Source organism: Amblyraja radiata, chromosome 20, assembly GCF_010909765.2.
Source record: "Amblyraja radiata isolate CabotCenter1 chromosome 20, sAmbRad1.1.pri, whole genome shotgun sequence".
NCBI lineage: Eukaryota > Metazoa > Chordata > Chondrichthyes > Rajiformes > Rajidae > Amblyraja > Amblyraja radiata.
In genome coordinates, this window is record NC_045975.1 from 24,926,964 (window position 1) to 24,945,076 (window position 18,113).

The following is an 18,113-nucleotide window of genomic DNA, read 5'->3' on the forward strand; positions in this document are numbered from 1 at the left end:
TCCATTCACGTTTCTTTACTCCAGAATATCTCTTTTGTATTACAATTTTATCCATTGCATTTCATTTAATGTAAAGTTTGTTTAATCAATTTCAAGTCTAAAAACACCTTAAATTAACATTCAACAAGTCATCAAAAAAGTACACTGTCATAATTTAGCCCTTGTGTAGAAGATTTTAATAAACTAATTAATCACTTGTCAGACCGAGATAGACTCCCTACACAAGGCATCACACAGCTCAACCTCTTATCCCAGTCATCATAGTGAAAAGAATGACAGAATTTCACAGTGCTACAGGTGTAGCATCTGGAACACAAGGGGCTTTGTTGCCCATTATTCTCTTATTTCAAGAGACAACTTTTGCTGTGGCTTGATTCCATGGTCTCCTTCAGATATCTTATCCAAGCGAATATCTCTATACATAACCTTCTAAGTAACAGGCAAGGGTGCTTGTGAGGAAGAAAAAAAGTCTAATCAGATACAATAAACCCTCAAGTGCGGTAGACAATCAGAAGTCAGAGCTGAAAGGGAGTAGAAAAAGATTTCAACATGCAGATATGTCTCCAACATAACTCGGCATGAATTGAAGCTGGGCCTTGTTATTCCAGATGTCTGGCACATCGAAACCTATCAGTTAATATGCCAGCTGAGAAGCTTTGGGAGTGTAATGTGGCACTCAGCCAAGTATGCCGTCAGATGCACAGTACAGGTCCCATACCATGCATAATAATGCCATAATCCCAGATTCAGATTTTCTAACTTCCAGCTGCCACTCTCATTTACAAGTTATTTATTTGGAATCTTTCGCCTTTTCTTCCCTGGCCGACTCCAATAATTAAATATAGACTTGTAACATAGACCCTTACTACAGCCGGAGTAAAATAAACTTTACCAGGCTGTTCCACATTTGAAAAAACTTATGCAGAGGCACCCAATACATTGGAGTCTTTAAAAATAAAAAGACCAAATTCCCTGAAGACACCATGTAAAATACATCAGAGTAGACACATGCATTAAAAGGCCCCTGAGAAGCAGATGACTGCTCTCCCACTAGTTTTTATCAGCTATATACATATACAAATACAAAGACAGATAGACGAGATAATAAGATCATGATAATCATAGTCATCAAAGGATAGGAGAGTTCACATTTTACAGTACTTGGATTTTTACTGTAAAATATAGAAGTTCAGTACTTAACGCCATATGGGACATTAAACCTGTTCAATAGAGGTGGCGAGTGCCACACTGCAGAACTAGTGCGCTTCAAATAACGTGGCTTGCTTTTACTGAAGATGTTCTCAAGATTAGGTGGTTGAATAACACTGAAGAGTTTGTTCAAGTCAATCGGATGGTAATACTGCTTTACAAGTGCTTTCTGGAGTTCCTTACCTGACAAAAAAACAAAAACAAAAAACAATTAAGGCATTCAAACTAAAAGTCTAACATGGCGAAATGGAAAGATTTGTTAATGCAATTTAGCAGAGTGTAAATGCAAACTCGTATAGTTGAGATCTCTACTTTTTTTGAAGGACATGGGAAGAAAAGGCAGACAAAATATAACTGGCTGCAATGAGCGGCCTATACCCAAATGTCTTGGACAAATGGTGACCTGATTTACAGGATGGTATTTTCAGCATTGTGTATTTTTCCATTATTCAATTTTGAATGGTTTGATTCAACTTAGTTTAGATATACAGCGCAGAAACAGGCCCTTCAGCCCACCGAGTCCATGCCGACCAGCGATTCCCACACATTAACCACCCTATACATATCAGGGACAATTTTACATTTTATAGCAAGCCAACTAAGTTACAAACCTGTACGTCTTTGGAGTGTGGGAGGAAACTGAAGATATCTGAGAAAACCCACGATTCTTGGCAATAATCTATGCATAATTGATCATGTTCACAAAGTAAGATGCACAACCAATTATTCTCCAAGTCTAGTATTTTAAGTATCTGTAAAATGTCAAATTTTATTGATTCTTTCCTTCATGGCAACAATTATACTTCACCTGTTCAGGGAATTCATTGTCCTGCACCCAAATTTCAAGTGAACAGTTACCAGGGATCACATTAACCTATTAATGACCACCAATTGTCAATATAAACCTGAGAGAAGTTTCACAGCTTTTCATTTCAGTTAAAGACAAAACAGGTCAGCAGCCCATCTAATTTAAAGTCACTTACCGCTCGCCCAAGCAGGGATTGGTTTGCGTGGTGCTCCCTCGTCATCAGTAGAGTCATCACTGTTCAAGTCCATACCATAATCTTCCAAATTTACTTTGGGCAACTTGATTTTACCATTGGGAGTCATTGTGTAAGACACAGAAGGTGGGGTGTGCTAGAAAAATAATTCATTTATTAAAACTGAAATTGTTACACAATGCACAAATCAACAATTCCCAGTCAAACCAAGCAAAATGGTCTTTCTGTGAGCAGTTTCCTTGCTCTCTTTTTCGTTCTTCGATGTTGAACCATCAGTAATTTTTGCCACCAACACCGAGAGTTGTGCAAAGTCTTGTTTTCAACTACCTCAGCAAAGTGCAAACAAGCTCAATTTCCTTGTGAAGTACACTACAAAATTGCAAAAGATCATAAGAATTAAAACTGTCAGCTACATTTTACAAATTAAAATGTTAAATTGAAGGATCCAGCTTCAGGTAAGAGACCCACCCCATCCTGGACACGCTCTCATTTCACTATTACTATCAGGTCATGTACAGGAGCCCAAAATGCATGACTACTGGGCTCAAGAACAGCCTCTTCCCAGCAATGATCTTCAATGGACGGTGTCTTTGGTTGCACTATAGATTTTGGTTGTGCACTACCATAGTTCCCTACAAGAATGGTTATTCATTTTTTTAATTTATGTGTGTTCTGTGATCAGATTATTATGTGATCTGTGTTATAGAGTTTACAGCATTGTTTGCAGCAAAGAATTTAATTGAAGATAGAAACAAAGTGCTAGAGTGCTAGAGTAACTCATCGGCAGACCCTTCTTCAGATTGAGTCGGGGAAGAGACAAGAATTTCATTGTTCCACTGTCAGTACACATCACAATTAAACACTCATGGTTCTCTCGACGAGATAGCCACAGAACTATTCAAATTCTGTCAGAAATTTAGTCCAACTATCAACGCACACACACACACAAAAATAATCCCGTATTTACTGTAGCTCATATACGCTGGCGAGGGCCAATTGGTCATCCTTTCCAATTGCACAGCACAATGACGAGGTTCAGAATACTTCACCGAGCAAAACATTCTACGATACTTGGAACTTAGAGATAACAAAAAAGTTCAAGCTCTGTTTATTAGGAAATAAGTAGGGCGAATAACTTCAAATATAAAACCTAAATAATTGTCATAAAATGCAATGCTTAAATCAACATGTCCTGTTGACTCATCAAAAACACTTACATGAACCTCCACAGTCACATTCAGCATGTTTTTGTTTGCAATCTCCTTCTCGACTTTCCTGTCTTGTTCTTCCTTCCATTTTCTTTCCTCATTTTCACGAATTCTCTTCTCATTTTCTTCTTGTTCTTTTCTTTCCTGCTCCTTCCTAATCTCTTTTTCTAAACGCTGCCTTTCCAGCTCCGCCAATTCATGTTCTTTCTGCAAGCAGACATTAACAGTATAACTTGAGCAACATATGTACAGTATTAACAGTTCTCAAACTCAGTCGGCTCACCATACGAATTGGTTTGCTTCCTATTGAGCTTTTAAATCCCTTACTTGGGCAGAATGTCTCTAATGCTAAATTTGCAGGTAACCAATTACTTTAAGGGCAAATGAAACATAGAAACATTGAAAATAGGTGCAGGAGCAGGCCCTTCGAGCCTGCACCGCCATTCAATATGATTATGGCTGATCATCCAACTCAGTATCCTGTGCCTACCTTCTCTCCATACCCCCTGATCCCTTTAACCACAAGGGCCATAACTCCCTCTTAAATATAGCCAATGAACTGGCCTCAACTACCTTCTGTGGCAGAGAATTCCACAGATTCACCACTCTTTGTGTGAAAAATGTTATTCTCATCTCGGTCCTAAAAGACTTTCCCCTTATCCTTAAACTGTGACCCCTTGTTCTGGACTTCCACAACATCGGGAACAATATTCCTGCATCTAGCCTGTCCAACCCTTTAAGAATTTTGTACGTTTCTATAAGATTCCCCCCTCAATCTTCTAAATTCTAGCGAGTACAAGTCGAGTCTATCCAATCTTTCTTCATATGAAAGTCCTGACATCTCAGGAATCAGTCTGGTGAACCTTCTCTCTACTCCCTCTATGGCAAGAATGTCTTTCCTCAGATTAGGAGACCAAAACTGTACGCAATACTCCAGGTGTGGTCTCACCAAGACCCTGTACAACTGCAGTAGAACCTCCCTGCTCCTATACTCAAATCCTTTAGCTATGAATGCTAACATACCATTCGCTTTCTTCACTACCTGCTGCACCTGCATGCCTACTTTCAATGACTGGTGTACCATGACACCCAGGTCTCGTTGCATCTCCCCCTTTCCTAATCGGCCACCATTCAGATAATAGTCTACTTTCCTGTTTTTGCCACCAAAGTGGATAACCTCACATTTATCCACATTATACTGCATCTGCCATGCATTTGCCCACTCACCCAGCCTATCCAAGTCACCTTGCAGCCTCCTAGCATCCTCCTCACAGCTAACACTGCCCCCCAGCTTCGTGTCATCTGCAAACTTGGAGATGTTGCATTCAATTCCCTCATCCAAATCATTAATATATATTGTAAATAGCTGGGGTCCCAGCACTGAGCCTTGCGGTACCCCACTAGTCACTGCCTGCCATTGTGAAAAGGACCCGTTTACTCCTACTCTTTGCTTCCTGTCTGCCAGCCAGTTCTCTATCCACATCAATACTGAACCCCCAATACCGTGTGCTTTAAGTTTGTATACTAATCTCTTATGTGGGACCATGTCGAAAGCCTTCTGAAAGTCCAGATATAACACATCCACTGGTTCTCCCTTATCCACTCTACTAGTTACTTCCTCGAAAAATTCTATAAGAATCGTTAGACATGATTTACCTTTCATAAATCCATGCTGACTGTCCAATGATTTCACCACTTTCCAAATGTGCTGCTATCCCATCTTTAATAACTGATTCTAGCAGTTTCCCCACTAACTGGTCTGTAATTCCCAGTTTTCTCTCTCCCTCCCTTTTTAAAAAGCGGGGTTACATTAGCTACCCTCCAATCCTCAGGATCTACTCCAGAATCTAAAGAGATTTGAAAAATTATCACTAAAGCATCCACTATTTCTGGGGCTACTTCCTTAAGTACTCTGGGATGCAGCCTATCTGGCCCTGGGGATTTATCGGCCTTTAATCCATTCAATTTACCTAACACCACTTCCCGGCTAACCTGGATTTCACTCAGTTCCTCCATCTCATTTGACCCCCGGTCCCTTGCTATTTCCGGCAGATTATTTATGTCTTCCTTAGTGAAGACAGAACCAAAGTAATTATTCAATTGGTCTGCCATGTCCTTGTTCCCCATGATCAATTCACCTGTTTCTGACTGCAAGGGACCTACATTTGTTTTAACTAATCTTTTTCTCTTCACATTCTATAAAACCTTTTGCAGTCAATTTTTATGTTCCCTGCCAGTTTTCTTTCATAATCTATTTTCCCTTTCCTAATTAAGCCCTTTGTCCTCCTCTGCTGGACTCTGAATTTCTCCCAGTCCTCTGGTAGGCTGCTTTTTCTGGCTAATTTGTATGCTTCATCTTTTGTTTTGATACTATCCCTGATTTCCCTTGTTATCCACGGATGCACTACCTTCCCTGATTTATTCTTTTGCCAAACTGGGATGAACAATTGTTGTAGCTCATCCATGCAGTCTTTAAATGCCTTCCATTGCATATCCACCGTCAACCCTTTAAGAATCAATTGCCAGTTTATCTTGACCAATTCACGTCTCATACCCTCAAAGTTACCTTTCTTTAAGATCAGGACCCTTGTTTCTGTAGGTGCATGACATGCATTTTTTTTTTTTTTAAAGTCATGGTTTCAAACTAAACTAGCACGAAATGAAACAAAACAAGAATTGTGGATAATCTTTAACACTTAAAGAATATTCATTTCCTTAACTTGCTGCAGCCCAATGAATCAGGTGACTTTTGGACTGGCACTGTTCAATTAAATGTATAGTTTCACTGCTCTAAATGAAAGTATTTTTTAAATTAACTATAACATTACTGCTATTTATTTACGTGTGCTAAACTAACTGTATTTGTATATTAACAAAATTGTAATACTTTAAATGCATGTGAATATCATAAACAAAAAGTCATCCACAAAATTGAATTGACATGAAATAAATCCTCCCTTCCTTTTATTGCCATCTAAGGTCCAGGACACTGGCTAAACAATATCTCAGACTTCCATGCTATTTTCATCCAGCAATTTTCCTTCTCCAAAAGAAAAAGCTGCATACGCATGTAGCATTTATGTTTTTAAAAATAAATTAATCCTTGTTGGAAGGGAAAGACCATTGGAGTAAAGGGGCATGGGGAAGGGATTCAAGGAAGTGGCGAGTGGGACACAATTCCTCAAAGACAGGAACACCCACCCGCTTTTCTTTTTCTTGTGCTTCTTTGTAAAGCTTTTCCTTTTCTCGTTCAACCTTGAGTGCTGCCTCCTCCCGTGCGGTTCGCTCCAGTTCTCGCTGTAGCTGGAGGGCTCGTTCCTTTTCCAAACGTGCACGTTCTCTGTTAGAAGATAAATACACTATTCAACCTGCACAATACTACTTTCTGGGCAATATATTTAATTGAAGTCAAATCTGAAACTCTAGTAACAGTTTATCCATTAGGAGCCTATTAACCATCAAGATTTTATTTTATTCATGTCTCTACTTGCATTGGGGAAATATTTTCTCTTCTAACAAAGACAAATGGGCAAAATACAAACCATGGAGGCAAAAATGCCTACATTAGATTGATTTCAATATTCCAGAGATAGGGGCAAGCAGAAATGTTCCTGGGGTTTATGGGCGAATGTGGGGGCCGACAGGAGAGGCTATATCCATCTTTTTAGTTTTGTTTAGAGATACAGCACGGAAACAGGCCCTCCGGCCCACCGAGTCAGTACCGACCAACGATCCCCACATTAACATTATCCGACACACACTAGGGACAATTTACACTTATGCCAAACCAATTAACCTATGAACCTGTATGTCTTTGTTGTGTGAGAGGAAACTGAAGATCTCAGAAAACCCACGCAGTTTACGAGGAGAATGTACAAACTCCGTACAGACAGTACCCGTAGTCTGGATTGAACCCGGGTCTCCGGTGCTGCAAGGCAGCAACTCTACTGCTGCGTCACTGTGCCGCCAATCTGTTTTGTGTAATGCACAATCTGTAATTGTGTCATTTTACCCATTAGAAAGGCATCATACATTCCTCAGCATGCAGTATTCACTAAATAATGGTAATAACGAAAATCCCATTTAAAATATAAAACCTCTTGTTATATAGCATGGATTCAGGCCCTTTGGCCCAACTTGTCCATGAAGACCAAGATGCATCATCTATGCTAGTCCTATTTAAAGTGTTCTACAAAAATGAGATCTGAAACACATCAGCTAGTTTGCCAATTTAAGGCGCAAGTATTACACAGCAGTTAATTCTATCTTGATTATTGTACTCCACTGAAATTTCCCTTAAGTGTATTTCGCTTTCTATCCATTCAATCCACGTGCATTGGCAGCAGCTAATATCATATTTCAAATCTGGGTTTATAGCGGAGCATTTTAACTTGTAAAATACAAGCATAGGTTTTAAATTTACCAGTAGGGAAAATATAAAGTGGAGTTAATTACCAAAGGGTTTCATGAAGTATTTGAGCAAAAATCTATCTATAATACATCCATCTCAACAACCAACTCATACTTCTCTGCTTGGATATTCTCCAGTTCTCTCTTCCTTGCCCTCTCCCTGTCTGCTGCCAGCTGCCTTTCATGCTGTCGCTCTCTCTCGAGTTCAGCCTGTCGTTGTTCTTGAAGCTTTCTGGCTTCTGCTATTTTACGCTGCCGCTCCAACTCTTCCTCCTTCTTGCGTTGTAATAATTCTTGCCGTTCTTCTTCCTATTTAGGTAAGCAATGAAAAAGTTACTCTCAATTTCCCCGTTTCAGAGTTTGAAGCATTTAACACTGAACACCTGCAAGGTTAACTGATACACGAGTATTAATCAACAGGATTGGAACCCTGTGGCACAATAGGCAAATTTTACACATTTTGTAAACCGCACGTTAAACTGCTGAATCATTAGAGCAAACAAAACTTATGTTGAAAAACTCGTCCACTTGTCCCATGAATATGCAAAAAGAAAAAATTGTAACACTGAACCAACTGTTCGAAAAATAATGGGATTGTCAAGGATAAATGAATAAAAATGATAATATCCTGCAGTAAATGGTCAAATTCAAAACAAATTTAATTTATCAAAGTTGGACATTAGACCGCAAGTGAACCTAGCTCATGCAAAACAGAAACTGAGGGGTATTGGTATGGATTTCTCAGCTTCAAATGTGACCAAGGCAAATTAATACAATGTAATAAGGGAAGCATAAGTATTTTGAGTAATAGTGACTGAATAGAACTGGTCCCTTTACACTTCAACCGTACCAGCTGTTGCAGCTTTTGTTTCCGAGCTTCTTCTTCTTGCCGCCTTCGAACTTCTGCCTCCTCCATTCTCTTGACAGCTAGTTTCTTTTTTACGTTTTCTTCAGCAAATCTTCCTTCACGCACCTGTGAGCGGATATAGAAATCTATATCACTTCCAAGTGAATGCGTACACTAAATATAAAGGAATAAACTGGATGGTTCCTATTCTTTTGGTATCTGGATTTTCTCAAGTCAGCGGCTAAGTTGCCATACCTTTGCAGTCTTCTCATCAATCTGAGCAAATTTCTCCTCAATTTTCTTTTTCTTCTCCTCGTCCTGCTGTTGAACTCGAGAACGAGTTTCCAAAACACGTCTCACTTGCATTTCTCGCTTTCTGTAAAATATAAATTTTAATAACAATAAAAATCACTACTAATTAATCTAATGAAGATCTCTCAATCCTTATTTTTTTTTTAAATCAAATTCATTATCTCAATCTCTATACTTATAAAACTCTGATCTTGGATGTGTATTTATTTGTGTGTGAGTGTTTGTGTGTAATCACATTGCGCGAAAAAACGACGAGGTAACAGTAAAACTATTACATATTCCGGTAGATTCTTCCCGTGGATTCCAAAATTGCCTTATCTGAAAATGTAATGCTTTCTTTCTCGAGTTATTACTGAAAATGTTCAAAGATTGGACAAAACTTTGAAATAAAAATGATCGCCTTTCGCTGATGACGTCACAATGGCTCTGCTCCTCGCTGTGTTCCATGTGCTGCGAGTGACGTGTTGCCGCCCCCCCCCCCCCCCCGGTTATTCAAAAGACGCAGGTCAGGCCCTGTACTGGAGCTCTCGGCCCTGTCTCCCACTCTGTGCATCCGTGTCCCTCTCTCTCTCTACCCACGCCTGCGAGTTGGGGGCTATGCGCGAGTGGATGGGGTAAAAGGAGCCATTTAATAATATTAAGGGGTGTGTGTGCGCGCGCGTGTGCATGTGCGGTTTGGTTATTGTGATGTGTGATGCCGCAAGGGCCCCCCCCCGCGCGTTGAGGGGACGGGACCCAACGTGTCCCACTTGGTCTAGTATCTTTTAAAAATCCTTGGCATCCTTTGGAAGAGTAGCGAGGAAGTTACAAGGTGGTACCCATCAATGGGCTTGCCTCCCCACATGGCTCTATCTGGCAATCATCCTTCGCCATTCCATGGTCCACCCATCACCCACTGCCCCAGCCTCGCCTGTCCCACTTTCCTGTTTATACCTATCTTCTCTCTCCATTCTCAGGGTCTTGACACAAAACCTCAAGCATCACAACCCCCACCCCACTGATACTGCTCAACTCACAAGTTCCTCCAACTGTTTTTTTTATTCCCACCTTTCTGTCCATTGATCAACAGCCAATACATACTAATGTATTATCCCCAATATTATGTTTTAACATCTCTTGTCTGGCACCATCTTAAAGCCATCAAAAAGTCTAACTGCACCACATCAGTTAGCATAGCCTTATGTATTCTGCTAGTTACAACCTCAACATTTCCAAAAGATTTATTAAACCAGATTCCTTCTTCAATAATTCATATTGTATTATTTCTCAGATACCCTGTTGGGACTTACTGAATAATAGATTACAGAACTTTTTCCTATGCTGATGCTAGGCTAATGGGTCGAGTTTATTTTTCCTCGTCTTTTGGGCACCTGTGAAGACAACCCATTAACTCGTCCAAAAAAACATCTGTATGAACATTTTGTGACAACTACTGCCTGGAATATTTATGAGATGTACACCATGTGCATTTACTTTTTATACTCTTCCACTTTGCGTTTCTTCTGCTCCTCCACTTTCTGTATTCTTTCTTCTTCCTGCTCCCGTTTCTTCTTAAGATTTTCCAGACGGACTTTTTCCTGTTCCTGGAATATACAGAGGAAAGCTAGAAACACCTTGATAGTATACAATTGTTGTGTTTCACTTCAATGTGCCACCCAGCAATGATAATAAAAAAACATGTATTCCTATCAAATGGTGAATCTGCCAGTGAAGGAAATGCTACGGAAATTGCAACAGGGGAAAGTGCTTCACGTGTGTGTTACTAAAATAAATATGCTATTGATACTACATGACGCTGACACCTCACGCTGCCTCAGCAAGACCACCAGCATAATCAAGGATGCCGCACCCCAGCAACTGTTATCAGTAACTGGACCATCATACCAACAACTAGAGAGCAGTCCTGAGCTGCAATCTACTTCGCCAGAGACCCTGAGACTATCTCTAATCAGACTTTACTGAACCTACACTAAATATTATTCACGTTCTTCCCTTTATTCCGCACCTGTACACTGCGGATAGCTCGATTGTAATCGTGTATTGTCTTTCCGCTGGCTGGTTAGAACACAAACGTATTTCACTGTACCTCGTGAACACATGACAGAAAACTAAACTAAACTTTAAACAATTGTTACGTCAAACACTATCAAAATGGAAAGTCAAAATTGACCATTTAAAAAAAGGGGAAAAAGAGAAATTGAATATGTACAGATATTTCAGAAAGGGAGTTAATGAATCAAACTGCTTGGCTGCAGTTACTGGGGTTGAGGTAAATTAATTCAGGATCAAGAGGCCAGATGGGAGTAAACCTGTTCTCCAAGTCTAAGGCCCTGAGATATAAAGGTAAAGAATTTAGAAGATTTTGCATTTTTAAATCCATGTGTACCAAGAATGCAGAGGGCACAATGCACACATACCTTGGGGTCAACTTTCAGCGGAGTATTACGTTTAATGAAGGACTTCACCATAGTACGACTAACAGAAATAGGAGTCATCAGCAAATTATTCTTCTGGACTGTATGGAGGAAACTTCTGTGCTTTGGTCGAACAATCTGCAAAAGGAAATCATTGCTGTAAACTCAAATGAGCCAGATTGGATAAATATTAAGGTATTTTACAGAATTCGCACATATATTGCCCCAGATTACAAAATATTACATTTACAAAATTAAAAGAAAGGAATATAAAGACCAACACAATTGAAGATTGCCTGGCAGCTAATAAATGGAAATAAACACTGGAAAGAAACAAGTGAAATTCTAAGCGCCAAGGAACAAACTAACAGAATTTAAAAAAAAATTTTTTTGGATGACAGATGATACTAAATGACTACATACTTGTCTAGAGAGATCTGTCCTTACAAGGTGATTCATCTGTGTGTGTGTGATCGTTTTATGACTCTTTTTGTTGGATTGGAGTGCCTTCTACTTGCCTTCACCCAACTTTGCTCAATGGAACTGAACTATTTAAATAAAACCCCCCATTGAATTTTATTCCTTTTCAAAACTAAGAACCAGACAACTACTGGATGACATAGGCAGTCTCAGTTTTTTTTTTTATTACCCTTTCCACTAGCTCTTAGAACTGGCCATTTTTCTTGGGTTTCAATAAAGACATCAGAATAGATAGCGCTGTTGAAAACAAGACAATTCCTTTTTTTGGGCAAAACCATAATTAACTGATTTTATATTCATCGCAGTGTTTCTCTTCCTGTTTGTCACTCTCCCTCAACCCCCCCCCCCCCCCCCCCCCCCCCACCATTATCCACTTGATCAAGATCTGCATCTTTTCCAATTTCTGTTCATTGTCATGTTAGGGACCCCCATCTTTACGCCACGGATTCAAGGAGATGCCCAACCAATCCTGACCCCATTAGAAAGATGTTCAAAAGGGCCTATTTAGGTAAGCAATGAACCCATTAGAAAGATCATCACCTCACCAGCAGTCGCTTCCCTAGCCCTTTCCTCACCACCCTAATCGCTTCCCTCAAGCAAAATTTTTTTTCACAATTAACAATGGCAAAAAGAAGGCATGAAACAGTGCAGGAAGGCAAGATAAAAGGAAAACCAGAACAGATTCTACAGGTGTATTCACAGTGGCTGGAAAAAGCATAAGTCCCCTTAACAATCAGCATGGCCGTCTTTGTGCAGAACCATGAGATGTGGGAAATATTAAATGGGAGATATTAACTTAATATTTCTCATTTGTGTTTGTCTGGAATATCATGGAAGCTAAGGAAATTAGGCATAGCAGTTGTCGTGTCTTAGATCAGTGGTTCTCAAATGGGGGTACGCATACTCCTGGGGGTACGTGAAGGCACTCCAGGGGGTACGTGAGATTTTAAAATATAGGCCTACATATATTTAAAAAGTAGCATCCATGCAAAAATCCTTGGCAGTGCTCTGTTTTAAGTCTTTTTTTTTTCAACCAAAAATGCTTTGCGCTGGTTAGGGGTGCTTGGCTGAAATTTTTTTTCACAGGGGGTACATCACTGAAAAAAGGGGTGCTTGGCTGAAAAAATATTTCACAGGGGGCACATCACTGAAAAAAGGTTGAGAACCACTGTCTTAGATCATATACAAGTCATCAAAGGAGGCATTCACACTATTAAAGCACATTAAGGTGGATAAATCTCCAAGACCTGACCAAGTGCATTTTCAGACCTTGTGGAAAGCTAACAAGGAAATTGCAGAGATACTTGCATCGTCTGGAAGAAGACTGGAGAGTGGCTTACGTTGTACCATTATTTAAGAGCAACAAGGACAAGCCAGGGAACTACAGGGATCCTGACGTCAGTGATAATAAAGAATTCAAGGGGATTCTAAGGGACAGGTTCACCCAGCATTTGGATTAGCAGTTATTTTGGATAATTAGTATGGCTTTGTGTGTGGGAAATGGTATCTCACAAATATGATGAATTTTGTTCTTAAAAATGTCACCAAGATAATAGACGATGGCAATGAATGCTGTCTACATGGACTTTAGCAAGGCTTTTGACAAAGTCCCACACGCTAGGCTAGTCTGGAACGTTAGATCACATGGGTTCCAAGGTGAGCCAGCCATTTGGATTCAAAATTGGATTGGAGGAAGTAGTCAAAGGGTAGATGTAAAGAGCTGTTTTCTGACTGGAAACCTGTGACCAGTGTTGTGTCAGTGCTGGGTTCACTGCTGCTCGTTATCTACAATTGGATGTTAGATTGTTAGTAAATTTGCAGCGGACAGCAAAATTGGTGATCTAGTCAGTGGACAGCGACGAAAGATATCCAAGTTTACCACGGGAAAGATCAGTTGGGAGTGTGGGCCAAAGAATGGTGAAAGGAATTAAATCGGATAAGTGTGTGGCATTGCACCATGGCAAGTCAAACCAGGGCATAGGTGCATGGATCTCTGAAAGTGGCGGTCCAGGTTGGTGAACAAGGTTTTTGGCACATTTGCCTTCACTCGAAAGGGTAGAGTGCAAAAGTTGGGACATCATGATGCAGCAATACAAGTCATTAGTGTGACCTCAGTTAGAGTACTGCGTATAGTACTAATCGCCCAGCCAAAGATTGGGCGGGTAGTCAGTCTTTTCCTCTACAGTCAAAAAGTCAAATACTCGAGGGCATTGTTTTATGATGAGGAGAAAGTTTAAAAAGGTGTGTGATGTATTTTTTTTGTTATCGCATAAAGACATTGGATGGGAAGTTGGTAGAAGCAGATATGATACCAATGTTTAGTATTTAGACATGGGGCAGGGAATAGAGGGATATTCACCATCTGCAAGCAGATAGGATAAGTTAGATTGACATCATGACTGATGCGACCACTGTGGACGGAAGGGTCCGTTTCCGTGTAAAAAACAGGAACAGTGAAGGGACTGGTGCTGCATTATCTGGCTGAAAATTAATGAAGAATGGCACAATTTGAACATTTATAAAAATAGAAAGGGAATAGAGTTAAAGGAGCAAGAACTGGATCTCATGGGCAAGTCCAGGGGAAAGCATTAGTGAAACAGGATTGAAAGTTCACATTCAAGGATGGGTCGGCTACTGGAGTGAGAACTGAACAGAGTCTCCATCCTCATGGCAAATCAGAGCCCAAGCTCCTAGGCGAGAATGCTTTGCCACACCTTGCTGGTTGCAACACGTGGCGGAGTAGTCTTCTTCTGTGGCGGAGAAACCTTCTTTTGCAGTTCCTCAGGCCAATTGTCCACATTTGTCACTGCAGTCTTGTAACTTCGCTTCCGCCTAATAAATAATACAGTTAGTTCTGCAAATAAGATAATCAATGTGTGATCTAAACCTGAAAATGGTAATTGTAGCAATTTTTTATTTCAACTGCACTTTCAGCCTAGAACAGTTAATTTAACAAGACAGAGGCTTCTTTCTTTGACCATCAGTTAGGCAACACTTCAACCATTCACCTAATTAATATGGAAAAGAACACGTGAATGCAGGAGTTTCACATCCTATTCATGCATGTATAGTATGGAAAATAAGTAATACTGCAGTGATTTCATTGTAAATCTCTTAGCTCTTTCTCTTTGTACAATAAATCATTGGAACAAAATCTTTAATGCACCAATGTATCCACAGTTATACATTCCTCTACAAAGAATGTCCCAAGCAATACCTAATTCCTCACCAGTTCAAGATTGTAACAATTTATCTCCTGGAGCATTTGGGAATTGTGGATACAATGGTTTATTAGAATTGTAGTAGTTTTTGTCCCCCAAAACACCCACATAGAAACATAGAAATTAGGTGCAGGAGTAGGCCATTCAATATGATCATGGCTGATCATCCAACTCAGTATCCCGTACCTGCCTTCTCTCCATACTCTCTGATCCCCTTAGCCACAAGGGCCACATCTAACTCCCTCTTAAATATAGCCAATGAACTGGCCTCGACTACCCTCTGTGGCAGAGAGTTCCAGAGATTCACCACTCTCTGTGTGAAAAAAGTTTTTCTCATCTCGGTTTTAAAGAATTTCCCCCTTATCCTTAAACTGTGACCCCTTGTCCTGGACTTCCCCAACATCGGGAGCAATCTTCCTGCATCTAGCTTGTCCAACCCCTTAAGAATTTTGTAAGTTTCTATAAGATCCCCTCTCAATCTCCTAAATTCTAGAGATTATAAACCAAGTCTATCCAGTCTTTCTTCATAAGACAGTCCTGACATCCCAGGAATCAGTCTGGCGAACCTTCTCTGCACTCCCTCTATGGCAATAATGTCCTTCCTCAGATTTGGAGACCAAAACTGTACGCAATACTCCAGGTGTGGTCTCACCAAGACCCTGTACAACTGCAGTAGAACCTCCCTGCTCCTATACTCAAATCCTTTTGCTATGAAAGCTAACATACCATTCGCTTTCTTCACTGCCTGCTGCACCTGCATGCCTACTTTCAATGACTGGTGTACCATGACACCCAGGTCTCGCTGCATCTCCCCTTTTCCTAGTCGGCCACCATTTAGATAATAGTCTGCTTTCCTGTTTTTGCCACCAAAATGGATAACCTCACATTTATCCACATTATACTGCATCTGCCAAACATTTGCCCACTCACCCAGCCTATCCAAGTCTCCTAGCATCCTCCTCACAGCTAACACTGCCCCCCAGCTTAGTGTCATCCGCAAACTTGGAGATATTGCCTTCAATTCCCTCATCCAGATCATTAATATATATTGTAAATAGCTGGGGTCCCAGCACTGAGCCTTGCGGTACCCCACTTGTCACTGCCTGCCATTGTGAAAAGGACCCGTTTACTCCTACTCTTTGCTTCCTGTTTGCCAGCCAGTTCTCTATCCACATCAATACTGAACCCCCAATGCCGTGTGCTTTATGTTTGTATACTAGTCTCTTATGTGGGACCTTGTCGAAAGCCTTCTGGAAGTCCAGATACACCACATCCACTGGTTCTCCCCTATCCACGCTACTAGTTACATCCTCGAAAAATTCTATAAGATTCGTCAAACATGATTTACCTTTCGTAAATCCATGCTGACTTTGTCCAATGATTTCACCACTTTCCAAATGTGCTGCTATCCCATCTTTAATAACTGACTCTAGCAGTTTCCCCACTACCGATGTTAGACTAACTGGTCTGTAATTCCCCATTTTCTCTCTCCCTCCCTTCTTAAAAAGTGGGGTTACGTTTGCTACCTGCCAATCCTCAGGAACTACTCCAGAATGTAAAGAGTTTTGAAAGATTATTATTAATGCATCCACTATTTCTGGAGCTACTTCCGTAAGTACTCTGGGATGCAGCCTATCTGGCCCTGGGGATTTATCGGCCTTTAATCCATTCAATTTACCCAACACCACTTCCCGGCTAACCTGGATTTCACTCAATTCCTCCAACTCCTTTGACCCGCGGTCCCCTGCTTTTTCCGGCAGATTATTTATGTCTTCCTTAGTGAAGACGGAACCAAAGTAGTTATTCAATTGGTCCGCCATATCCTTGTTCCCCATGATCAACTCACCTGTTTCTGACTGCAAGGGACCTACATTTGTTTTGGGGTTTGGCAGCAACAAGCTAATAATGGAGTACCTGTGACAACAGATATACTTACCGAGCACTTTGGCCATCCGAAGAGCTTGATTTATCAGAATCGCTGCAGTCTGCATTTAAAACAAAAGCAAATAAATACTTCTCAGCATTATGGCAACAGTGCTTCAGCCAACCTTAAAGTTTATACGGCACTTTTGTACACTCTTCTGCTCATTTTTATTGCTGCCTGATCCAATCAAACCACCACCATTTTCATTTCAGAAATATTAAACGTTGTGCAGAAAAATTCATTCAATGCTCGAGTTCTGTGGGCAGATATTTTCAATAAAACGTATCTAAATGTCAAGTTGCATTCAAATAGTGATAGAGGTTTTTGTTTTTGTTTTTTTTTTTAAACTTCTTTAAATAAAGGTTGCTCATCATTGACAGTCATCCTTCACAGCAAGATTTGAGACCGAGATCTCCTAATCTGTAGAACTATTATTAAATAATTCAATATTTCAAATTGCCACACAATGTCAAAGAACCTGTTGAAACCAACTCAGATGCCAGTATTCCATTTTAAATCATTTATACAAAAATGTTTTGTATCTTTTTGCACTTTTACCCACATTCAGTATACTACATAATTCTTATGGCATAGCTGGATTTGATGCATACAGTGATGAATTTTAGACTTGTTTCCACTTGAAGCAAACCAACTTTTCCGACCACCGTTGACTCTTATACTTGTGCCAAAGGCATCCTTTTCTTATTATCAAAATGGAAACATCATCACTGCCCCTACATGGATCATTGCAGAAATGGATTGTACAAATCTTTGTTATAGGAGATAGAAACACCTTCCCATTTGGGGTTTAATCTCTAAATTATTTTTTAAATAATATGATGAGAACGTATCACAAAATTGAATGGAGAAGAAAAGAAAGTTGTGAAATGAACGAAATTACAAACCACTTTTCTGGATTCTTGGTGAACTTATTTGCGGTTTAGCAGATTCCACCTCATTCTCCAGATTATTGATGACAAATTTTGCAGCACTCCTCGTGAATCTCCTATTTTGATTGTCAGGAATCTGGTGGAAGGAATATTTTGCATGTTTTAACAACAAAATGAAAATGAAGCAAAAAAATGTC

General features: G+C 40.1%; 1 protein-coding gene across 3 annotated transcripts in view; it reads right to left on the reverse strand.

Annotated features, from left to right (window-relative positions):
* LOC116984734 (inner centromere protein) overlaps positions 1–18,113 on the reverse strand; it is a 34,387-nt gene continuing 16,274 nt past the window's right edge. For all 3 annotated transcript variants that reach the window (XM_033039078.1, XM_033039080.1, XM_033039079.1), the window contains exons 7-18: positions 17,932–18,052; positions 17,039–17,087; positions 14,596–14,713; positions 11,405–11,539; positions 10,461–10,570; positions 8,931–9,051; positions 8,679–8,801; positions 7,944–8,137; positions 6,620–6,758; positions 3,428–3,625; positions 2,193–2,346; positions 1–1,392 (exon numbers count right to left, since the gene is read on the reverse strand). In XM_033039078.1, coding sequence (XP_032894969.1) covers positions 1,190–1,392; positions 2,193–2,346; positions 3,428–3,625; positions 6,620–6,758; positions 7,944–8,137; positions 8,679–8,801; positions 8,931–9,051; positions 10,461–10,570; positions 11,405–11,539; positions 14,596–14,713; positions 17,039–17,087; positions 17,932–18,052 — 1,665 coding nt within the window. In that variant the 3' untranslated portion in view covers positions 1–1,189. The remainder of the gene's footprint in view (positions 1,393–2,192; positions 2,347–3,427; positions 3,626–6,619; positions 6,759–7,943; positions 8,138–8,678; positions 8,802–8,930; positions 9,052–10,460; positions 10,571–11,404; positions 11,540–14,595; positions 14,714–17,038; positions 17,088–17,931; positions 18,053–18,113) is intronic.